The sequence below is a fragment of the Acinonyx jubatus genome, chromosome A2, assembly GCF_027475565.1.
Source record: "Acinonyx jubatus isolate Ajub_Pintada_27869175 chromosome A2, VMU_Ajub_asm_v1.0, whole genome shotgun sequence".
NCBI classification, from domain to species: Eukaryota; Metazoa; Chordata; class Mammalia; order Carnivora; family Felidae; genus Acinonyx; species Acinonyx jubatus.
Genome location: NC_069383.1, coordinates 106,701,329 through 106,726,638, shown reverse-complemented (window position 1 = coordinate 106,726,638; position 25,310 = coordinate 106,701,329). Strand labels below are relative to the sequence as shown.

General features: G+C 42.3%; 1 protein-coding gene across 24 annotated transcripts in view; it reads left to right on the top strand.

Annotated features, from left to right (window-relative positions):
* SLC41A3 (solute carrier family 41 member 3) overlaps positions 1 to 25,310 on the top strand; it is a 174,450-nt gene that overhangs the window by 45,078 nt on the left and 104,062 nt on the right. For 15 of the 24 annotated variants that reach the window (XR_008296962.1, XR_008296961.1, XM_053218812.1 and 12 more), the window contains exons 3-4: positions 1,806 to 1,913; positions 20,605 to 20,745. Coding sequence is in view for 22 of the 24 variants with exons in the window: in XM_053218812.1 (XP_053074787.1) it covers positions 1,806 to 1,913; positions 20,605 to 20,745 (249 nt within the window). In the remaining 2 variants the exon portion in view is untranslated. Of the gene's footprint in view, positions 1 to 204; positions 361 to 1,805; positions 1,914 to 20,604; positions 20,746 to 25,310 lie in introns of all 24 variants that reach the window. The other 9 variants (XM_053218819.1, XM_053218818.1, XM_053218820.1 and 6 more) reach the window with 4 other exon arrangements.

Genomic DNA, 25,310 nt, shown 5'->3' with positions numbered 1-25,310 from the left:
CTCAGGGGAGGCTGGAGCCCAGGGAGGGGTGCCTGTGCCAGGAACTGGGCTAGGGACTTCCGTCTCCATGCATGCTGTGGCACACTGGTGGGATAGCTGCACAGGGGCCAAATGCTTCTGGAAGCCTGGGAGCCACAGGAGGCCGCTGACAGACAGTGGGAGCACCTTCTTGCCTGGTGACATGGTTTTCTTCTGAACTTTCAGAGAAGGGTAGACTCATAGCTCCATCAGATCTGGGATTGGATTCTGAATTTCCCAGCTTTGCCAATGAGGTAAAAAGAAAGAGGGAACCGGCAGCCATGAGTGCTCTTCCTCTCTCTGAGGACATGAAGGACGCCTGACCCTTTCACTCCAGACCCTGTAAGATGTTTTGTTGGGCTGCCTTAGAGGACTCTCCTGGGCTCTACCCCCCTTCTCCTTCCCCCCACCATATCTTCAGTCTCAGGCAACAGGGCCCAGACCCCAGGGCTCCTATCTCCTAGCTAACACAGTAGGAGTGTTGTTTTAGGTCTAGAATTCTAAAACCAGGAGGAGCTCTTAGCGTAGGGATCACAGAAATCTATAGGGTACTGAGAGGTAAATTAAGTCAATAGAATCGGATGAGGTATTGAAAATTGATGGGGGTAGGGTGGGAATAAGTAATCTAATTGCATATAAACTGGTGGGAATAATTTTCACCTCACAAAGAAGTTATTTTTGAGAGAGAGAGAGAGAGAGAGAGAACACAAGTGGGGCAGGGGCAGAGAGAGAGGGAGACACAGAACCCAAAGCGGGGTCCAGTGTCGCGACCGGCGTGACAATCACCGAGGTCAGGGTCCTGAGGGTAGGGGAATGCAAGAAAAAAGAGAGAAGAGAAAGTTTGGGAACAGGAGGGTCCCCTGGGCTGATGGCCCAAGTAACGGCTTTATTGTTGCTGTACACAATCTTTTATATCCAGACTCTTCTGGGTCAGGCCATTCTAAGAATAAACAGGTTTCACATAATCGCTGCCAACCAAAACATTTAGTTCTGTGTTTCTTGTGCATTTTTTAGACAGGTCACAAGACCTTGTTGATAAGATTGCTAGCAAAACACAATTCCCATGTTTGTTTCTATCTGACTTGGGTTAGAAAAAGGGAGGTAGCATTACTGCCAACACCTGCAGACCACAGGCTTCAGGAATTAACTTTCTCAGCCTTGACAAGGCTTTCGTATGCCCTTGAAAGTGGGTGAATGGGAGGGGGAACCACCGGGTTGGCTTGAGTCAACAGGGAACGTTGCTCGACCCGGTCTCAGCCTGGCACCAGGGCCCAGCCCCCCACAGTCCAGGCTCTGAGCTGTCAGCACAGAGCCCAATGTGGGGCTCAAACTCACGAACTGTGAGATCATGACCTGAGTCGAAGTCAGACGCTCAACTGACTGAAAGACCCAGGTGCCCCCCTTTCATACTTTTTTTAATCTTTTACCTTTGATAGAGACCTGGATAGAGCTACATTCTGTCTGTTTTGACAAATCCAGTGTCCCCACATGATACTCTGGGTCACTGGGAAATCTATGTCACTCCTTTGTCCCAGATGTTCTCACCAGCTCTCCCATTCATGAGAAATCTCCCAGCTTTGAAACTGGTGACTCGTTCCTGTTGCTACAGACACATGGGCCACCCTGGGTATGTCGTGTTTGCAGGCTGGATCCCGCCAGTCAGGCTCGGACACAGTTTGGCCTCCAGTTTTCCTAGCTGCTAAAGTAGCTTGCCACAACTTTTCTCAAGAAATTTCGAAGATGTGCCAATATGTGTGTTTGGATTGATCTTACTCTTTCCCCACCAGCATTGGCCTGTGTTTGTGGAGGTTAAAGACCTATTGACGTTGGTGCCACCCCTGGTGGGCCTGAAGGGGAACCTGGAAATGACGCTGGCGTCACGACTCTCCACTGCTGTAAGTAGATATTTGAGCATCTGGGCTACCTGCCTCCCAGGGATGGACACGTGGGCACCTCCCAGTTTCTCCTCATAGCCTTGTTAGACAGGTGGGTTTGCCTCTCTGAAAAGACAGGTGTTAAGAGGTTTTGTTCTGTCATAATGCTCCACCTGGTCGCTCCTCACAGCCTGCTATCCTGTTGTTCCACAGTGCAACTGGACTTCTGGTGAGGGCCAGGCTCAGCCCCGTGTGCCCTTGGTTTCTCCTGTAACCTGCTGTGTCCCGGAGCCTGGCTCCACACATTCACACAGAAGCTGTAATGAGCAATGCAGCCTTACTGAAGGGTTTTAGAGATGAAACAGGATTTTCGTCACCACATCATCCATATCTGTTAGAGGATTTTCTTTTCTATGATGGCTCTGAGATGCCCCGTCAGCAGAGGGGTCTTCTCAGGACTCCCTAACTCACTCTGTCCCTCAGGCTGTCACTCATTCTACCCCTCCTAGCTATCCTGGGAATTGCAGTTCTTTTCCTTCTATTATGCGGAATGCTCTTTCCCCTTCTGTGAAACCCATTTCACATTCAGGATGTGAACAAGGCTGATGGCAAGAGTAGGTATGTTGTAGTCAGGAAACTGAAACAAGAGTGATGTAATTGGAATAGTGAGGGAAAGAGGTGGGGCCTGCCTGGAGAGTGGGTGAAGGGTGGCTAGCCGGACAGTGGCCCCCAAAGAACCACATCCTAATCCGTGGGACCTGTGCATAGTTCCTTATGTTGACAGAGTCTTTGCTGGTGGGATGAAGTGAAGGACCTTGACACAGGAGATGATCCTGGATTATCCACATGGGCCCAGTGTCATCACAAGGCTCTCTAGTAAGGGGGGGACAGGGATATTTCAGAAGCAAAGGCCATGTGAGGGAAGTCAAGTCAGAGAAGATGCTATGCCACTGAGTTTGAAGTTGGAGGAATAGCCAGGAAATGTGGCTTTACCTGCTGGAGAAGATGAAGAAACAGATCCCTCCCTCAAGCTTTCTGAGGGAGTAAGACCATGTGGACACCTTGATTTTTGCCCCATAAGATGCATTTCAGACTCCTGGCCTCCAGAAGGTAGGAAGTACAGAAGTGCATTTCTGTGTACACACTAGAAATAATCATTTACAAAATACAGTTGGAAAAGAGGTATCTTTCAAACCATTGATTTTATTTTTTAATTTTATTTATTTACAATAGAATGTGCTTTTAATAACACTACAAACCAGAGGAAATAAACAAGGCTGCATAGGTGATCTCATTTACACATTTCACAAAGCAATCATGTACAATAATGAATACCCTTACTCAAGAACGTCCATATTAATACAGAAAAAGAATTACCAGAGGTTACATAATATTTGTTTTCAAAACAGACAAGATGGCTTTCACTGGACTTCACTGTACCCCAGAGAGATACCCAAGATTCACGTTAGAATTTCAACACAAAGAAGAATTTGCAGGAAAAAAAAAGATACTTACACAGACTCAGGAAGAAGAAACATGTTTTGAAAGTTACTCTAGGTTGTAATAAGATTTTAAGAGTGATTTCAGCTGGAGTTGCCTCTTTAGTGAACAAACAGGGGCTCTGAGGCTCACTGTGTGATGGCACAGGAGGAGGAAAGAAGCTGGACACAGTAACAGAGATGAGAACCCAAGCACTCTGGCACCAACAAGTTCTATTACATATGCAGAAGGCACTGCTTAGAGAAACTAGGGTTTCCAAAACCAGACATATTTTGGAGTGGCTAGCAGCGAAGATGGTTGGACAGGTGGCTGTTTAATGAATTTTGAAGACAATAGAATTCACAGTGGGAAGCTTACAATAGAGCTGGCCTTCTATAGGAAATCTTTCAGGAACCCTTGTGTTCTCATTAAACATGTAGGAAAGACCAAGCCAACAGATCTGCAATTCACATGCAAGACAAAGCAAGTGTGATCTGGGCTAAATACACAGAAAGGAATCAGAGCCTTCTCAAGAAGGCAAGAGGAACATTTTTGTGCACCTGCTTCTTTTACTGTGCTGACTTAGGGCATGCCACAAGAGTTGAAAATAGTGATGGATGCAAAGCCAATTAACCTGGTCTGTCAGTTATAGGTAACTGCATAATATTAAAACATAATGATGAAGAATTATAGTTGAGGTTGCTAAAGGCTAAGGAAATTCTCCAATTCTTAACTTACAATAAGAGCATTTACAGTAAATTCAAACATACAACTTACAGCTGGTTTGTTGGCTTTCCAATTCATTGCCCCAGTTTGTAAACAAGCTCTAATCACTTTGGTAGCCATCTGCACTCAGGGACACAAAGTATTCTGCAAATCACTAAAGTCCTATTTAAAATTTTCCTCCTTCCACCTAAATTTCCAGTGTGCTAAGTAATCTGCAGGACAGAAGGCAGAGAGGAATGAAGTGTGAGTCTGAACGTAATCCTGCAAGGCAGAGCTACCAAGCCAGCCTCCACCTAGACCAAAATAAGAGCACAGAAATATGAGGGAAAACATTTCCTGAAGCTCAATTCCAAAAGGTTAAGTTGCTCAAAACTCCCAGTTTGAGAGAGGAGCATGGTTTTAGCCTCAGGTCTCCCTTTCTGATCTATAAACATCACGAGGCCCCTCAGGAATCACTGAAACAACATAGCATAGAAGCATCTATCAGAAGACTTAATGCTTTGTGGTGCACTTAGTTCACAGGATAATAGGAGCAGATGGAATTTCTTTAAAATACATACATAAAAGCTTACTAAGTTCTCCTAAAGATTAAACACAAAATGTCCATGACTAACCATCACTCTCCTGCCAGAACAGAGCCAGAAATGTTGAGTATGCAAGTACTAATTACAATGATTTTAAGATTAGTCAGAAACAGTACCAGGTAACATCCCAAAGTGTACAAGCCAGTTAAACACATATAAAATTGGTATTAATCCAGTTAGAAATACAAAATGAAAATTATGGATGTTGCCTCAAATATCTGGGATTCCACAAATTTACAATCAGCCTATGTAACAAAGTAGACTCTAGTTTTAAGAAAACATTACCGTTCAATATCTGTTTCAAAAATGATCTCAAGTCCCAATGATGTCAAAAGTCATTTATCTGGAAATTAGAATCATTTAAATGTTTGTACAAATTTGCAAATAACAAACCAAAAAATTAGAAAAGACCTGTACAAGGCTGGCCTTTAATCTGTTTTTCCCAAATGTGTTTGACAAGTCCATTAATTCAGCAGAATGATAATGGGCTATTGGTTCTCATGTAAATTGGGTGGCCTTGTGAACAGGCCCAAAGCTGTTCCATGGAGGCACAGGATGGAGAGCTTGGTTCTCTGTGGTTCATCTGGTCAGCAGAACACAGGTGGTACAAACAAAAGTTTAACTTATCAAAGACATGAGACCATCACAGTATTACAAAACTTTCCTTTGACCTAATGGATATTTAAAACAACAATGACAACAACAACAACAAAACACACATAGTTCTGTAGCTACTGCTTATGTAGAAAACTTGAAAGCACACCAGTATCTGCATGTCTTTTCTGCAGTTATATGGTGTAATGAGTTTGGCACTTCATTGTAATGAAATTTCCAATGACACAGTCCTTACCTACAGTGGCACATAACCTGCAAACATCAGGCAAACATCCTGTACAGGAAAAGTGTCTTTGCTGCCAAGTCTGACGAAAGGAAAAAAAATTGCTTTTTTTTCCCTTTTTTTTTTTTAATCAAGAAAAGGAAAATGAGGGGTGAAGGACATCTTTGGACTGCTTCTCTCCATTCCTGTTGTCAGACAATCTGAAGTCCTTTAAACTGTAGCCTGTTCACTAACTCACTCTTAGCCTGATACCCAGCTATGTGTCATTGTCTTAACGCTGTGTGGGAAGCTTTGGTTGGGCAACACATTGTCAGCATCAAAATCTAACATATCACCGTCCATGAGGTTGTTCCAAATGATGGACTCCATGTGAATCAACATGCCATCCAAGTCACTTGGGAGCCTACCCTGGTTGAGAAGGCCCATCCTGCCATGGTCATTGCAGCTGCTCACTGAGGAGTAGGCCCCCAGGGCTTTCATCTGCATGGTGTGCGACAGCAACACTTGTAAAGCTGTCTTCACTGGGGGCAGTTCATTCCTGAGGTGTGGAGCATGGTGCTGACCACATGGGGCAAGGCACCCCCATTAACTGCAGATGTTGGCTGGGTATGTCCGGGGTGGGTGTGGGAGCTGGGGTTCATCATTTTGTTATGAGATGCCTGACTACCATAGGTTGACATGACCAAATTAGGGCCCATTAACATATTCTGACAAAGGACCTGGCTGTTGGGTTGGATGATCCCAGGATCAACTACTGTCATAATGTCATGATGGGGAGGAGAGTAAGTAAGCAACTCCTTCAAGAGTCCCGGTGCACAGTTACAATGATTCATACCTCCATAGCTCAATTTGTTGTCCTGAAGTGTTTACATAGGCATGTGGGGCAAAGGACTCCTGCTGGACTGGCCGTGTGTATATTTTTGGGAGTTGGGGCTGGGTGAATTCAGACTGGTGTTTGGTAGTACATATGAGTAGCATGGTGTCTGCTGCATCCTGGTGCCAGGTGAAGACTGAGTTGAAACAGTTAATGGCATTGGTGATGAGACAAGGTTGAGATTATCCAAAAGGTTTTCCATATTTTCAGGATTACTTATCTCAGACAGACTGGATGGAGCAGAAGCCATCTTTGCAGCAGATAGTGGGTACACCATAGAATGCACATCCCCATCTCTAAGATCATTCTGTTCGGTCATAATGGGATAAAGTCTCCCACTAATAGTACTAGCATTTGAGCTAGTTGGAGGGTGAAATGCATGCCACTTATTAAAGCCATCACTGCTGTGAGAGCCAGGGCTCACATGCCATTTATAAAACTGAGATCCTGGGCTGTCCCAGGCACTCTCCTGACCAGACTGTAGAGACACTTTTTCTCTTAACAGCTCAGCCCCGGCTCTTAGCAAATTTACTGTTGTCCAGGGATGCAGCTCTTCTCTAGGGGGATTTTCCACTCCTACCTCCCTCTGGATTGAGCATCCACCAAGAACTTTTTCCGGTTCCTTAATTCTGCCCACGAATGGACTTGCTGTGTAGGGCCAGATTAAAGCAAATTGAATTCTTCCAGCCCGCCGAGCTGTTGCTGTCACTCTTACCCTTGAAGTATGGCACATACTTGACCATCTCCTCTTAGATCTGCGACAGCATGAGTTGCTTCCACCCTGAGCTCTTGATGGACTTGGTGATGAGATGGGCATAGGACAGGTTGCCTGATGCATTCCTGAGGGATGAGCTCCTCTTTTGTGGTGACCCTGTGAGGGGCCCGGTGGTGGCTGGAGGCATGGGCAGGTGCCAAGACAGCGGACTTGTGCAAGCAGCCAGCCTCTGGGCCCTGCAAGTCCCTGCACCAAACCCTGGTGGTGGCCCCAGCTGGACCCAGGCCTGAGCTGGAAGTTCCTGCTCTTGTCCAACAGGCTCAGGTTGCTCAGGAAGCTTGTGTTGACAGCAGCCGCTGAGGGCAGGCAGGGCTGGAGTGGCAGAGCTGGGCTGGCCTAATGCCGGCCTAGGCGGTGGCCAGGTACACAAGCGTGGCAGGGCCACCGGCTCCTAGTCCTGGTGGATCTCCAGAACCCAGGGCGGGGCGCTTCAGCCATGGTGAGCCCACCCCTCCCCCAGCCGCGGGAGAGCCAACCAGGAGGGGGCACTAAGAGCTGGTCCGAGATTTGGAGGGGCGACATTGGTGCCTTGAGCCCACGAATACAGGAGGAAGGTGCGACGGAGTGGAAGCACGAGCCCCAAAGTTGACTTCTGACTTCACGGATCCATCAAGCTCTAGGCTCTTTCAGGTTCGCTGCTCAGGCTGGACGGCAGGCCAGAGTCCCCAGGTCAGGACAGGGTCTGTGGACTGAAGACAGACTGACGGTCGCTCGCTCTGCTGGGGGCCAGACCGCAGCACTGCTGTCTGTTGAATATGGCGGTGGCCGCTGCAGCAACTCTATGTTTACATTTTTTTAATGTTTATTTATTCTTGAAGGAAAGAGAGACAGAGCCTGAGTGGGGGAGGGGCAGGAAGGGAGGGAGACACAGAATCCAAAGCAGGCTCCAGGTCAGCACAGAGCCCCATGCGGGGCTTGAACTCAGGAGCTGTGAGATTATGACCTGAGCTGAAGTTGAATATTTAAGTGACTGAGGCACTCAGGTGCCCCAACATGGTCCTTTTTAAATAATTTTTAATTGTGATAAATGCACATAAAAGAAGACTTACAAATTAACCATTTCTGAGTGTCTAGTTCAGTATATTATTAAGTATATTCACATTAAGTATAGTCACATTGTTTTTTTTAAGGAAATCATATAAATTATTTAACCAAAAATCTAATTTCCTTTGACAGACATAAATTGTTTATTAAACAACTATTAATCAAGAGTACTATTATACTAATTAAGAGAGAATGGCATAATTTTGAGCAGAGTTCTTTGAGAACAGGTCCTGATTGGAAATATATGGTAAAATTTTTTTAACTTTATTTTTTATTTTTTAAAATTTACATCCAAATTAGTTAGCATATAGTGAAGCAATGATTTCAGGAGTAGATTCCTTAATGCCCCTTACCCATTTAGCCCATCCCCCCTCCCACAACCCCTCGATCAACCCTCAGTTTGTTCTCCATATTTATGAGTCTCTTCTGTTTTGTCCCCCACCCTGTTTTTTATTATTTTTGTTTCCCTTCCCTTATGTTCATCTGTTTTGTCACTTGAAGTCCTCATATGAGTGAAGTCATATGATTTTTGTCTTTCTCTAATTTCACTTAGCATAATACCTTCCAGTTCCATCCACATAGTTGCAAATGACAAGATTTCATTCTTTTTGGTTTCTGAGTAATACTCCATTGTATATATATACCACATCTTCTTTATCCATTCATCCATCGATGGACATTTTGGGCTCTTTCCATACTTTAGTTTTTGGTAATAGTGCTGCTATAAACATGGGGGTGCATGTGTCCCTTCGAAACAGCACACCTATATCCCTTGGATAAATGCCTAGTAGTGCAATTGCTGGGTCGTAGGATAGTTCTATTTTTAGTTTTTTGAGGAACCTCCATACTATTTTCCAGAGTGGCTACACCAGCTTGCATTGCCACCAACAATGCAAAAGAGATCCTCTTTCTCCGCATCCTTGCCAACACCTGTTGTTGCCTGAGTTGTTAATGTTAGCTATTCTGACAGGTGTCAGGTGGTATCTGATTGTGGTTTTGGTTTGGATTTCCCTGATGATGGGTGATGTGGAGCATTTTTTCATGTGTCGGTTGGCCCTCTGGAGGTCTTCCTTGGAGAAGTGTCTATTCATGTCTTTTGCCCATTTCTTCACTGGATTATTTGTTTTTTGGGTGTTGAGTTTGATAAGTTCTTTGTAGATTTTGGATACTAACCCTTTATCTGATATGTCATTTGCAAATATCATCTCCCATTCTGTTGGTTGCCTTTTAGTTTTGCTGATTGTTTCCTTCGCTGTGCAGAAGCTTTTTATTTTGGTGAGGTCCCAGTAGTTCATTTTTGCTTTTGTTTCCCTTGCCTCTGGAGACATGTTGAGTAAGAAGTTGCTGCAGGCAAGATGAAAGAGATTTTTGCCTGCTTTCTCCTCGAGGATTTTGATGGCTTCCTGTCTTACATTGAGGTCTTTCATCCATTTTCAGTTTATTTTTGTGTACGGTGTAGGAAAGTGGTCCAGGTTCATTCTTCTGCATGTCACTGTCCATCTTTCTGAGCAGTACTTGCTGAAGAGACTGTCTTTATTCCATTGGATATTCTTTCCTGCTTTGTCAAAGATTAGTTGGCCATATGTTTGTTGGTCCATTTCTGGGTTCTCTATTCTGTTCCATTGACCTGAGTGTCTGTTCTTGTGCCAGTACCATACTTTCTTGATAAGTACAGCTTTGTAATACATTTGAAGCCGGGGATTTTGATGCTTCCAGCTTTGGTTTTCTTTTGCAAGATTGCTTTGGCTATTTGGGGTCATTTCTGGCTTCATACAAACTTTAGGAATTTTTGTTCTAGCTCTGTGAAGAATGCTGGTGTTATTTTGATAGGCATTGGATTGAATATGTAGATTGCTTTGTGTGGTATTGACATTTTTTTTTACATTTATTTATTTTTGAGAGACAGAGTGAGACAAAGTGAAAGCGGGGGAGGAGCAGAGAGAGAGGGAGACAGAGGGTCAGAAGCAGGCTCCAGACTCTGAGCTGTCAGCACAGAGCCTGACGCGGGGCTCGAGCCCACAGACTGTGAGATCATGACCTGAGCTGAAGTCAGACATTCAACCGACTGAGCCACCCAGGTGCCCTGGTATTGACATTTTAACAATATTTGTTGTTCCAAACTATGAGCGTGGAATATTTTTCTTTTTTTTTTTTTTGTATTTTCTTCAATTTCTTTCATAACCTTTCTAAAGTTTACAGTGTATAGGTTTTTCACTTCTTTGGTTAGGTTTATACCTTGGTATTTTATAGTTTTTGGTACAAGTGTAAATGGAATGAATTCCTTGATTCCTCTTTCTGTTGTTTCATTATTGGCATATAGGAATACAACTGATTTCTGTGGTTTGATTTTATATCCTGCAACTTTGCTGAATTCATGGATCAGTTCTAGCAGTTTTTTGGTGGAATCTTTTGTGTCTTCCATATAGAGTATCATGTCATCTGTGAAGATTGAAAGTTTGCATCCTCCTTGCTGATTTGGTGTCTGTTATTCCTTTGTGTTGTCTGATTGCTGAGGCTAATACATCTAACACTATGTTGAATAGCAGTGGCAGGAGTGGACATCCCTGAGGTGTTCCTGACTCTAGGGGGAACAGTCTCAGTTTTTCTTCATCTAGGATGATATTAGCAGTGGGTTTTTTTGTATATGGCTTTTATGATCTTGAGGTATGATCCCTCTGTCCCTTCTTTCTTGAGGGTTTTCATCAAGAAAGAATGATGTATTTTGCCAAATGCTTTCTCTGTATCTATCAAGAGGATCATGTGGTTCTTTTCCTTTCTTTTATTAAATTGATGTATCATATTGATTGAGTTGCAGATATTGAACCAGCCCTGCATCCCCGGTATAAATCCCACTTGGTTGTGGTGAATAATTGTTTTAATGTATTTTTGGACCCAGTTGGCTAGTATCTTGTTGAGAATTTTTGCATCCATGTTCATGAGGGATATGGTCTATACTTCTCCTTTTTAGTGAGGTGTTTTTCTGGTTTTGGAATTAAAAAAATACCATTTGATTTTGATGGAAGCAGTAGTAATGTACCTCTTTCATTTCTGATTTTGAGTCCTCTCTTTTTTCTAATCAATGCAGTTACAGTTTTGTGAATTTTATTCATCTTTTCAAAGAACCAACTCATGGTTTCATTAATCTTCTCATTTGTTTTTCCATTCTGTATCTGTGATCTAGTCATTATTATTTCCTCGCTCCTACTAGCTTTGCAGTTAGTTTGTTCTTCTCTTTCACATTAAAAAAAATTTTTTTTAATCTTTATTTATTTTTGAAAGAGAGATAGAGTGAGATCAGGGGAGGAACAGAGAGAGAGGGAGACACAGAATCTGAAGCAGGCTCCAGGCTCCAAGCTGTCAGCACAAAGCCCGATGTGAGGCTCGAACTCACAAACCATGAGATCATGATGTGAGCTGAAGTCAGCTGCTTAGCCACCTGAATCACCCAGGCGCCCCTTCTCTTTCACATTTATTAAGTTGTCATTTTTGGTGGTTGACTGAGATTATTATTTTTTTTAATTTAAGACTGTTTATAGCTAGAAATATCCAGCTTAGTACTGTGTTAAGTGTATCTCTTAAGTTTTGGTATGTTGTGTTTCCATTTTAATTATCTGAATATATTTCCTATTTCTGTTGTGATTTCTTATTTGATCCATTGGTTGTGAAGAGTAATTTTTTTTGATCTTCGTGTATTTGCTGATTTTCCAGTTGTCATGCTATTGATTTCTAGTTTCATTCTAATGTGACTGGAAAAGATATTTTATATGATTTCAATGTTTAAAAATTTATTGAAACCTGTTTTGTGGGGTAACATATGGTTCATCTAGGAGAATGTTTCAAGGCTACTTAAGAAAAATTTGCGTTCTGTTTTTGGGTGGAGTGTTCTATCTATGCCTGTTTGGTCCAGTCATTCCATATTGTTAGTCATATACTCTATTTCCTTATTTGTCTTCTGCCTGGTTGTTCTGTCCATTATTGAAAGTCTTCAACTATCATAGTAGAGCTGTCCATTTCTCCTTTCATGTCTGTCAGTGTTTGCATTTGTTTAAGAGCTCTGATATTTGGTGCATTTATAATTGTTATATCTTCTTGATGATTTGACCCCTTTACCATCAAATAATATCCTTGTTTGTTTCTTACAACAGTTTTAAATGGAAAGTCTATTTGGCTGCTAATAATATAGCAACTCCTGCTCTCTGGGTTGCTCTTTGCATGAGATATTTCCATCCTTTCATTTTCAACCTAGGCATCTCCCAAATCTAAAGGGAGTGTTTTGTAGAAAGCATGTATTTGGACCCATTTTTTTTCTTAATTCTGCCAGTCTATGTCTTCTGATTGGGGAGTTTAACCTATTTATAAGGAAGTAATTACAGATAGGTAAGGACTTATTATTGCCATTTTTAAAATTGGTTTTCTGTATGTCTTACAGCTTTATTTTTGTCCCATATTTCTTTCCTTAATGTCTTTCTGTATGATTAGGTGATTTTTTATAGCAATACATTTTGATTCTCTTGTCGTTTTGTTTTTTTGTTTGTTTGTATTCTATAGTTATTTTCTTTGTGATTACCATAGTGATGACATATAGCAGCCTAAAATTACAACAATGTATTTTAAACTGATAATAGTTAAGTTCAATCACATAAAGTCTACTCCTTTATACCTCTGCCCTCTTCTACCCCTTGATTTTATGTTACTGATGTCACAAAATATCTATTTTTATTAGAGTATCCATTAGCATAGTTTCATTATTTTTATGCTTTTGCTTTTTAAATTATATAAAAGAATAAAACATGGAGTTACAAAGCACAATTAAAATAATACAGGTTTTTATATTTATCCAAATATTTACCTGTACTGGATAACTTTATATTTCCATACAGCTTTGAGTTCCTGTCTTGAGTGTCCTTTCATTTTAACTTTAAGGGCTCATTTTAGCATGTCTGAAGTCCTGTCATTTTAACTTGAAGGACTTCTTCTAGGGCAGGTCTAGTGGTATTGAACTCTCCCTCAGCTTTTATTCATTTAGGAATGCTCTCGTTTCTCTCTCTCTCTCTCTCTCTCTCTCTCTCTCTCTCTCTCTCTCTCTCTGTTGTTTTTTTGTTTGTTTTGTTTTTTGTGGGTTTTTTTTTTTTGCAGTACAGTTCTGCTGTATATAGAACTTTTGGTGAATTTTATTTTTTCTTCTAGCAAAAAATATATTTAAATATATTATCCCACTACCTTCTGACCTGCATGGTTTCCCCTGAGAAATCTGATATCTTACTGAAGATCCTGTATTTGTAAGGAGTCTTTTCTCTTGTATCTTTCAAGATTATCTCTTTGACTCTGACTTTCAGTGGTTTGGTTATAATGTTTCTTGGTGTGGGCCTCTTTGAGTTTGTCCTCCTTGGGTTTGTTGACCTTTTTGCATTTGGATATGCATGGATTTCCTCAAATTTGGGGAAATTTGGCCATTATTTATTCAAATAAGCTCTCTGCCCCTTTTTGTCTCTCTTCCCTTTCTGGGAAACACATGAAATGGATGGATGGGTGGATGGATGGATGGATGGATGGATGGATGGATGGATCTGATTGATGGTGCCCTATAAGTCCTGTAGGCTCGCTTTCCTTCATTTTTTTTTGTTGTTGTTTCTGAGACTTGATAATTTCAAATGACATTATCTTCAAATTCACTGATTCATTCTTCTTCCTGTATGAGTCTGCTATTGAACCCCTCTAGTGAATTTTTCAATTCAGTGATTATATTTTCCAGCTGCATATTTTTCTTGGTTCCTTTGTAAAAGTTTCTCTTTGTAGATATTCTCATTTTGTTACCATCATTTCCCTAGATCTCTATCCATGTCCTCCTTTAGTTCTTTGAACATATGTAAGACAGTTATTTTAAAGTCTTTATTAAATAAGAGAGTGAGAAAAGTGGGGCTCACCCAAAGTGGGGTTTGTGCTCACCCAAAGAGGGCTCAAGCTCATCTACCATGAGATCATGACCTGAGCTGAAGTCAGATGCCTATCCAACTGAGCTACCCAGGCACTCCCTGCCTTCTCATCTTTTGTCGAAAAATTGGCATTTGAGAAAATAGCTACCTCTCCCGGTCTTTGCAGACTTGCTCATGAAAGGGAGGACCTTCACTAGTCAGTCTGGTGTGAAGGCTTAAAGTTTTTTCAGGCTTTTTGTGGGCATGTGTCTTCCCTGGGCCTGTATATGTACTTTTTTTTTCCATTCCAATTCACCACGCATGGCTGCTATTAAATGTTTTAATTACCTTGGGCACTTGGGTGGCTCAGTCGGGTGAGCATCCAACTTTGGCTCAGGTCATGATCTCACGGTTAGTGAGTTTGAGCCCTGTGTCAGTCTCTGTGCTGACAGGTCAGAGCCTGGAGCTGGCTTTGCATTCTGTGTCTCCCTCTCTGTCCCTATCCAGCTTGTTCTCTCTCTCCCTCTCGAAGTAAATAAACATTGAAATTTTTCTTTAAAAACCTTTTAATTACCCTAAAAAACTCAACATTGCTTCTCCTTGGGGACTTACATGCTTTATTGTACTTTTCCGTCTATAGTCTTTGCCCCAGGCATGCATGGGCCTGCAATTCCCTGCAGCTGTACTGTATCCAGCACCCCGGATACAGGGTTTCAGCAGCCTGGAAACTGATATCCAAACTATGCCACCTTTTCCTTTGATCTCCAAGTCCGGCAAAATGGAAACTACACCCTCAGGTATCCTCCAGGAAGGCCAGGATGTTGCAAACTGGTCCACTGTTTTCCTTCTATCCTGAGGAAGGCACCATGCACTGCACTACTCTGTACCAAGGAGGAAGTGGTGCAAGGATAAGCAAAGACACTGTTGGATTTTCTACTGTTCTAAGTGTGGGTTTTTCTTGGTGAGTGGTCACTTGATTTTGCAAATCCTTGGCTGGTTTCTAGAGCTCTCACAAAGCTGTTTTGGTCAGTCTCTTGTTTTACTTGGTATTTGCATGGGGGGAATGAGGCCTGGAGCTTCCTAGCCTTCCATCTTGCTGATATCATTCTCCCTCACTTTTCTTTTAAATTTGTTTTTTTGTTTTACTTTAGTGTGTCTTCTAGTAATCAGATAGGATTTGTTGGAAGTGAACTTTTTGGACATTTGCAGTATGACAATATTTTATCTTCACAATTGGATGCCAACCTGGAAGGGTAAAGAATGCATGGTTCACAATTATTTTCCGTCAGTACTGAGGCATATTTTCAGGGTCTTCTTGTGGTCAGTGTGGCTGATGGAAGCCTCATAACTCTTAAAAATAAAATTTTATTTTTAAGTAATGTCCATACCCATTGGGGGGCTCAAACGCACAACTCTCATATCGAGAGTTACATGCTCTACTGACTGAGCCAGCCATGCCCCCCTGGAAGCCCCATTAGTTTTAGAATCTAATTTCTTATAGATTATTTGTTCACCTTTCTATCTGGACTTTTTGGTATATTTCTCTTTATCAGCTATGTTCATCATGTCTCTGGCAAGGGCCTTTTCTCATTACCTTACATATATCTTAGATTTTTCTATCTAAAGTGTTATGCCTGTCTTCAGTTCTATGGAAACCTTGCTGCTGCTGTTACTTATAATATTTTGGTATTCATTCTTTCTGTCACCCCACCCCCTACCCCCTACTACTACTATTGGGTGCACAATGCAACTTCTGAATCTACCTTCTGAGTTCCTTAACTTTCTTTTCACATTTCTTGTATTTGTGTCTGGTCTGGGGGAATACTTCTGCTTGATGTTTTATTTCACTAAATCACTTTCCATCTCTCTGACCATTGTGTTATTGAGGTCATCTAATGAAGAGCTTTTGTTTGTTTCTGTCTTTTTTTTTTAAATCCTCTCTTTTAAATTCAGAGTTCACGTTTGTACTTTCTAGAATTTAAAATTGTCTTTTCACTTACGGAAGCACCATTCTCCCACATCTGTTAATTTGCTTGCCCTAGAGTCTTATTCAGTTTCCTGTTTTGACTGTTTCCTTAGATTTTTGTGCTTCCATTTGTTGAGTCTGATGAATCTCTTTCATGATTGTGACCTTCCTTTCATGAACAGTGATTTTTGGTTGGTTGAGCATCATTTTATTTTAGCTTTCCTCTTACTCTGTGTATCTCTGAATGCTGTCCTTTAGAGGAGGATACTTGTAGTGATTGGGGTGGGGGGGGGTAAGTCAGAATAGGTTACCTGGAAGTATGTGCCAGTAACTGGGCTTATGGGTCTAGAAACTCTTTGTCCATCTTATCATGGCCACTCTGGGCACTGCTTTGCCTTTTTAACCCCAACACACACACACACACACACACACACACACACACACACACACTACTTCTGCTTAGAGCCCAATGGCCAGGTGTCTCATTGTTGGCAGACAAGGGAAGAGGCCAACTGTTCTGGATGTTCCTGCTCTGCTCTCTGGGCCAAAGCCCTTTCAGTTGTCCCAGGCTCCCTTCTGCTCCCATCATCCCCAGGGCTACCTCTGCTTTGTGCAGTAGACCTTTTGGTTATGGGTCCTTCCTCCAACCTAACTCCTGCTTTACATTATTTAGGGATGCCCTCTTAAGCTGTGTTAAACTATAGATACCTCTTTTTATTTTCCACAACTTGTGTCCATTTTAAAAATCATTTCCTCAATGCTAGAATTAACCCTATGATCCTGGGTTTGAGTCAGAAATATGAATATGGACTCACATTTGTTTTAATATGTATGCAGATAGGTACAACAATAGACATGGGTATGTGTACATACATGGGTTAGGATCCATACATACATTTCCTAGCTCTCCCACTAACAGAAACTAGAAGCAGTACCATCCCAGTGGCACCTAACACATCTGCCATCTAGGTCTTGATTTCTGATACCATTCTTCAATAAAAGAAGCCAACATTCTTGGGAAAATGGCTCATCTTAGAACTGGGGCAGAGAAAATACAAGATGTACCTGGAGTATCAGATAGTGCCAGAAAGTAAGGAAGTACTAAACAGCATGTGGGTGCATGTCAGAAAGACAACCTTAATGAGCTCCCAAATGGCCACAGTAGGAGCAGTGTTAGTGACAAAATAAATATAATAGTATTATGACCCCAAGAATAAAATAAATACCCATGAGTCCAATCATACCATGTAAATAAATTATTTAAGAGGGGGAGAAGGGACCTCTGTATCTCAGAGAAAATTTTATGTGCAAAGAATGAAGGAATATAAAATCACCATTAGAAGAATACCATACTGATCACAGGCAAAATCCACTAATGAATTAGTAGGTGGCACTTGAAGGAGAAATAGGGTCTTTGCTTGGCCCCAAACTATCTCCCCAAATACTTGTGAATCACTATAGTAGTTTGTAGATGTCCTCAAATCTTTGATACGTTGTTCTCTAGGAGGTGAAGCTGGATTCCCTTGCCTTGAATATGGAATGGGCCTAATGACTCACTAGTAAATAACAGAGTATTGGAAGGGAAACACAGTAAGTTTATAGTGGAGAATCCTGGCAGACACCACCTGAACCAAGGACCAAGGTTAAGGCCACATCTCATCAGCCATGTTGGTATGACAGCTCTCCAGATACCATGTGAAGAGAAAAGCACTATACCTCTATAGCCTGATTTCCCTCAAAACCCAATAATCTTAGTGTAATCATGAGGAAACACCAGACAAACCCATTTGAGAGACATTGTACAAAATGTCTAATCAAGTACTCTTCAAGAGTGTCAAGGTCATGAAAGACAATGAAAGGTGAGGAACTGCCACATATTGAAAAAAACCAAGGAGACATGATGACTAGCTACATGGGCAGCCTGGGACAGAAATAGGACACTAGTGAAGAAACTGGAGGCATCTGAATATGTTCTGTCATTTAGTTAATAGAGTTGTACTAGCCTTAATGTCTCAGTTGATAATTGTCCTGTGGTTATATAAGGTGTTAAAATCAGGAGAAGCTGAGTGAAGGATATATAGGAAAGTATATTAACTTTGGAACTCCTTTGAAGTCTAAAATTAATTCAAAATAAAAAGATTGTCTTTCCCTATCCTTCAGTTTGGTTAGGAAGGATAGTAAAACATTCAGTCCTCCATCTTAATCCAGTAAGTCTTTTTTTTTGTTATTGGAAAAAATTGGTATATTTGTTATTGGGAAAAAATATACAAAATAATGACAGATTGGGGTTTTTTTTATTGTGAATAAGCTAAGTGTCCTTATGAAGATAAAACTCAGTGGATAAGTCAGGATCCTGGCAGGAGAGAGGTGGCACATACAGATGGGAGCTGAGCAGGGTTTAATGAAGAGTTGACCACATTGTGGGCAGGATTATGGGAAACTGCAAAAAGGCAGTGAATCACCCTAAGACTGGCAATAAGAGGAAGTGATGATCAGTCTAAGCTGAAAGGGGCAAGAGGATGGGTAGAGGTAGGGATGATTCTCAGAACCTGAGAGAGCTGTAGGAAAGGGCCATCTGGCTGGTGCTGCAGGTCTGTGTGGAGAAGCGCAGCCACTGGGGCAGTGGGAAGGGCACAGAAATGCTTATACCGCACCCTCACTCTTGCTGTCCCTCCAGTGACTTTCCGTGACTCCCCACTGACCAAAACCAACCAGAAGCAACAGGGCAAGGGAGCTTGTATATGCATCTATATGGGTCAGCCTTCCAGGTACAATCCAGACCCAGAGAGGTGCCCGGAGGATATGTCATCTTCATGGTCTGAATCCGTTAAAGCAACCTGTTATGATGTAGCCAATAAGAAAAGATTTAGAAAATCTAGAACTGATATAGGACCCCATAGGATTTCACATAGCAATTTATACTTGTAAGACATTAAAAGACATTTTAAAATGTTCAAGTCTGTGTGATCCAAATGAACATTTGGGAACGGCCTCCCTAAACGTCTCCCACTGAGATGAATCTAGGTCAGTCTCCATAATAGATGTCCCAAATTCCCACTGATTTTCTCTTTACATTCTTAGCAAAAAGCCACTGAGCCTGTGCTTGGACTGGCTTTGTCTCTCCAGCTCTTACCCGGACATTTCTGGGACCACCATTCCAGGGTAAAGCAGTATCCATCTACCTTGATGGAGACCTGCTCCCAAGTGCCCCCTCCCTGTGGGTTATCCTGCTAGTCTGGTTCTGCCCTGCTTCCTTCCCTACCTTTTGCTGCCTTGGTCTGTTACCCACTGGAAAATGGGCCATCCATTCCACATGCTCTGAAATCCTATTTCCTTGCCATCTCACCCCTTCTCACAGCTTCTTTCCCTCAGGTCCTCCTCCTTCCTTATTTGTATGAGTTCTGCAAGCTCCCCAGCCCTCCAGTCCTCCTGTCCTCCTGCTGCACCTCTTGGCATCACTCCCTTTCCGGTTCAGCCATTGAGAAAGGAATGCCCTTCTAATTAATACTCAGGTGTCATGGGCTGGTAGCTCCCCCTTATCTGATGAGTACAGGGTTAGAGTTGGTGGATTGATAGGACACAGTAAATGCACTGGTTGAGTCCAGCAAGCACCCAGCATAGCATGGAGCAGAGAAGGGAAATGAGCCTGTTGGCCTTGCATGTTTGGTGTGTGGCAAGCTGTGTAGCTGTGTTCTGTTCCACCTTAGTCCCTTGTCCCGGTGGGTACTCCCAAGATGCATATTAATCTACCTGTGTGAAGTAAAAGTCACCTGGCTCCATGGCGTGTGCTACACCTGAGGTTTCCATCATGCTGAAAAGAAAAGCCTCCCCTTATTTGAAAATGAAAAGTAATTTTATTTTTTCTTTGGAGTTCAGGAACATAATGAACTAATTTCAAAGGAGCTAGAAAAGTATATTTGCTTGAAACCTTTTCTTATCTACATCTTGAATTTTGCAGTAAAATGCTATGAAATTAGAAGCCGACTACCATTTTTTAAAGGAGAAAATTGTATTTCTGATCATGTTTTTTTATCCTAAGAAGGACTTAAACATTTCTTAAATGGGATGATTTGCAGAAGTGAGATTGAGGAGGTTAGTGGTCAGCTGAGATGTGACTTGCTGTTAGTGGGAAAAGGGATTGCAGGTGCTGAGGAGAACATAGCTGAAGACCTAGCTGAGGATGCAAACCAGCTTCTCAGCAGGGGTCCTCTCCCTGCTCCCCATGGATGAGTTTGAGAGGTGGCTCTGAAATTGTTGGTGACGCTTACCTCTGTGTGTGCTTGAATACTCGAGTATGGGAGAGATGGTTCATGATACCATCTTATTCTCAAAGGGATTTGTGTCTTACCTTCCCATCCCACATCAGTTTTGAAAGTTGGGCAGAATAATTTGTTCTGGTGTTAATGAAATGGTATTTGCTGATTTCTTTCCTGAGAGATTGCGTTTTCCAGGAAGGCTTCACGTGGCTTTTTGACCAGCCAGACTTACCCTTTGCACTTTTCTTTTCATCCTAGGCCAACACTGGACAAATTGATGACACCCAAGAGCAGCACAGAGTTATCAGCAGTAACCTCGCCCTCATTCAGGTGACTCTCCCCTTTGTGCATTTGATGAATCTCCTTCCTGCTTTGAATCTGCAGTCAGGCCTGCTCCAGGTAGGAAGAGCAAAGACTAAGTGAGCCCTTGTCCCTGTACTCCAGACTGAGCTTTGGGAATGGGCCCCTCATCCATTCTGTAACCACCAGACCACACTCATGTGGCAGCTGGAGGATCAGCCCAACTACAGGCACTGGCACCGGAGTGTAGATGCCTCTTCTTGGAACCCAAGTTCCCTCCAGCTTCTTTACCTCCTTCTTTCCAAGACAGACTTATTGAAAGATTCACCTATACTTACTCCTGTTTCTCATAGCATGGACAGGGCTAACTGCCTTCTCTTCCCACTGTCTTGATTTAAGCTATGCTTGCCAAAGTCACTGACATCCTAATTGGTGTACCCTCTGACTGCCTCGTGCATATTATCCTGCTTATAGTTTCTGGAGATTCTTCCTGTCTGGAAGTTCCTCCTTGGCCCCACTCCTGCCTCTCACCCTGTGCCTTCTCAGCTTTTGCAGGATATCCTCCAACCCCCACACCTTTGTCCCTTAAATGTTTCATGCTTGTTCAAACTTGAACCTCCTTCTAATAGACCCTAATTGGGCTAAGTTTTCATCCGAGGAGTCTCAGAGTATTACAAAATCAGGAAGCCTAGGGCAGGGGGAGACTGGGAAGAGATTGGCTCAGGACAAGAGAGGAAGTAGTTTTATCCAGAACCTTCTGGGCTTCTTTGGCTGGGGGCAGCCTGAGGCTGCACAAAGCACCTGGACTCTAAGATCAGACAGGCTGGTGTTAAGGCTGTCATTTATCAACAGGTTGGCCTTGGGCAGACCACACAAGACTTGCTTAGCTGTATCTCCCTGTCCATCAGAGTAGGTGGATATCCACTTTACCTCTCACCTGGGTTCTAGAGCCACTGTTTCTGGCTGTCTACGGGGCATCTCCATTTGCCCCTCCCTGAAGCATCCCTGAAACACCTTAGCCAGATCTGGCATCATCACCTTATCTCCTCACACTTACCTCTTGTGAAGTCCCCAATCCTTAAGAGTTTGATGGTTGAAAGTTCATTTTGGGGGTAGACCCTTGGGCAAATCACCTCACCTTATCTGTAAGATGGTCTGTTGTGAGGTTTCAATCATGTAAGGCCATGGCACCTGGCCACATGTGGTAAACTCCCAATCATGGTAGCTGTGCCTAGTGAGGAGTCTTCCCATTAATCAAGCCTGAGACCGAGTCTCTCTCAGCATCTCTGCTCCTCAACTTTATGACCACTCGCGGAGGAGTCTGCCTCTGAGCTGTATTTGAATCCAGCCCTGCTTCTTTTCTTCCTTGCCTTGGCCTCTTGGTCTCCTGCATCACTGACATCAAACCTCTTCATTGCCCCAGGTTCCTTCCCCTCTGGCTCCCCTCTGCTTGGACACCTGAGTGACCTTTTCTAAATCCTAGAGCTGATCAAACTGCCTCCTCCTGAAGCTCCTTTGTTGGTTCTACTTGTCAAACTGTAGGCCTGGCCCAAAGGTACTCCTGGTCTGGTCCTTTCCCTTCCACAGCCTCATGTACCCCACACCTGCTGCCTTTGTGTGTGTGGTTGCCTTTCCTTGGAATGTCCTGTCTCTTCTTGTTCTTCCGGCAATGAAGTTCCAATCAGGTCTCAGTTCCAACCCGACACCAGGTACTCTTTGGGGCCTTGCACATGCAGCTGCAGCTGACCTGGTTGCAATTCTGTGTGTAGATGTCTGCCTTCTCCACTTGAGCCAAGTCACCTGTGCCAGGACCATGGCCTATGGCTGAAGAGCTTTGGATATTAAATGAGATGCTCGTGATGCCCTTAACAGAGAGGCTGGCAAGGGGCAGGTAATAAGTGCCTGAGCTACAAGTTTCCAAATCCTTGTCCATATTCATGCACATTTCCACATGATTGATTCTCAACCAACATTCATTAAGTCCTGACCTGGGCCAGACACTGGCTTGGCACATTCTGGTTCATAGCATGGATATAAGTTTGTCTCTTCTGTTTGTTAAGGAGCTTAACATTGAGTCACACATGGTCCAATAAATTTCATAATTGAACTTTTAGTAACTTCATATTCTATCACAAATACACCCGACAGTAATATTTAAAATATACCCATGAGTGATTTTTAACAACTGGTAGGACCCAGGAACTCAACTAGTAAGACTGAAGTGCAGCCACTAAGAGCTGGTCCAACAGGGCCGTTGCAAACTGTCCAAATTCAGCCCTATCCCACCTCATTCGACCTTCATCACATGGGTGCACATAAAATTGTTTGTAGGCTTCTGCTCAATAAATTACACCACAATGACATTGTTCTCTTTTTGCACGAATTTCTGAAGATAACTTCCCACAAGTTCACAAGGTATGAACAATTTAAAGATCTAGATTTTTCCAAAAAGGATTATAAAACATTTCAGTGCTTAGTATTAAGTAATAGCACCAGTGTTAATGTTTTAATTATTAGCTTCTCCATAACCTCACCAGCATTGAAAGTATTCTTCTAAACTAGTTTGTATTTGCCATATAGGTATATGTGGCCATAGACAATATATGCTATGGCTTCCTGTGTTTTTTTTAATATTGTTTTATTTAAGTAATGTCTACACCCAACCTGGGGCTTAAACTCATGACCCAAAGTCAAGAGTCACATGCTCTTCCAGCTGAGCCAGCTAGGTGTCCCTGTCTTTCTGTGTTTTTTTTTTTTTAAGCACAAAAAGTATTATGCTGTACATATAATTCTGTAACTTGTACTTTTAAGAATGACTTAATGAATGAAAATCACTTAGAATAGCAGATAACACTCAGGAAATGTCATCTCTAGTCATTATTCTCATTATTACGTGGTTCTTTGTTCACATGTGCAAATGTTGTACTGAGAAAATGCTAGATCATAAGGTATATGGGTAAATTGTAGCCAAGTTTCCTCCCAGAATTCCTGTACCAATTTTACCACCATCTATATGTAAGAGAACCATTTTCCCACATATTTGTCAATGTGTATTTTATATTATCAACCTTTTAAATTTTTAAAAATTTATCTAATGTTTATTTCTGAGGGAGAGAGAGAGAGAGAGCAGGGGAGGGGCAGAGAGGGAGGGAGAGAAAGAATCCCAAGCAGGCTCCACATAGATGGCACAGAGCCCACTGCAGGACTCGAACCCATGAACCTTGAGATCATGAACTGAGCTGAAAGCAAGAGTCAGATGCTTAACCGACTAAGCCACCCAGGTGCCCCTAAACCTTTTAAATTTTAATTTTACCTAGTCTGGGGGATAAATATAGTGTACCCATGCACTCATTGATTGATTCATTAATTGGATAAGCACAGACAAGGGCTTAGCACCTGCTGAGTTCCCCACCCACCCCCACCAAAACTGAGAGGGCACTGACCTTTTCGTAGAGGACCACCAACATCAATTACAAAGAAATAAGATACCTACTTTCAAATTGGGATTAAATTTTTTTTCCTATTACTTGGGAAGCTGGTCACATTTTTGTTTGCTTTTTAGCCATTTGTATTTCCTTTTCTGTATCTTGTCAATTTATACTCCTTGTACATTTTTCTGTTGGGTTATCTTTTTTAAAAAGTTGGCGTCTGGGCGCCTGGGTGGCTCAGTCGGTTAAGTGGCCAACTTTGGCTCAGGTCATGATCTCGCGGTCCGTGAGCTCGAGCCCCACGTCGGCCTCTGTGCTGACAGCTCAGAGCCTGGAGCCTGTTTCAGATTCTGTGTCTCCCTCTCTCTGACCCTCCCCCCGTTCATGCTCTGTCTCTCTCTCAAAAATAAATAAACGTTAAAAAAAAAAAGTTGGCATTGCTTGGGGTGCCTGGGTGGCTGAGTCTGTTAAACATCTGACTTTGGCTCAGGTCATGATCTTGCAGTTCATGAGTTCAAGCCCCACATCAGGCTCTGTGCTGACAGCTCAGAGCCTGGAGCCTGCTTCAGATTCTGTGTCTCCCTCTCTCTCTGCTCTTCTCCTGCTCATGTTCTGTCTCTCTCCCCTTCAAAAATAAATAAACATTAAAAAGACAAAAGTTGGCATTGCTTTGTAAAATGGACTTCATGATTTTGATCACTAACCCTTTATTACTTATAAATGGAGATATTTTCTCCTACTCAGTTTCTGTCTTTGAAGTTTGTGGTATCACATAGAAGTCATACTTGGATTTATATACAGCTTATTTCATTTTTCTTCAGAGATTTTACACATCTTCAGAAGGAGTATTTAATCCAAAATCTGAAACACATTATCCTATATTTTTTCTTTTCATACATTAGGTTTTATGTTTAGTGGGGTGTGTGTATGAATGGTATAATGTAGGAATCCTTTTTTTTCCCCTAGGTATCCACTTTTCCTTACCCCATTTATTCAGTACCCACCCATTCCATACTGATTAGAAATGCCACCTTTATCATATTAAATTTCCATATATAAATTTTCATCTATTCTTGATGGTATTCCTGGACTCCAGTCTGTCCTGCTGATCTATTTGTCTATTTTTCTGCCAGTACCACCCTGTTTTAATTACAGTAGCCTTAAAACTAAATATTGATAATGAATGTGCCAAACTCCCTCTTGATCTTTTTTCTCAAGGTGTCTTGGCTGTTCTTG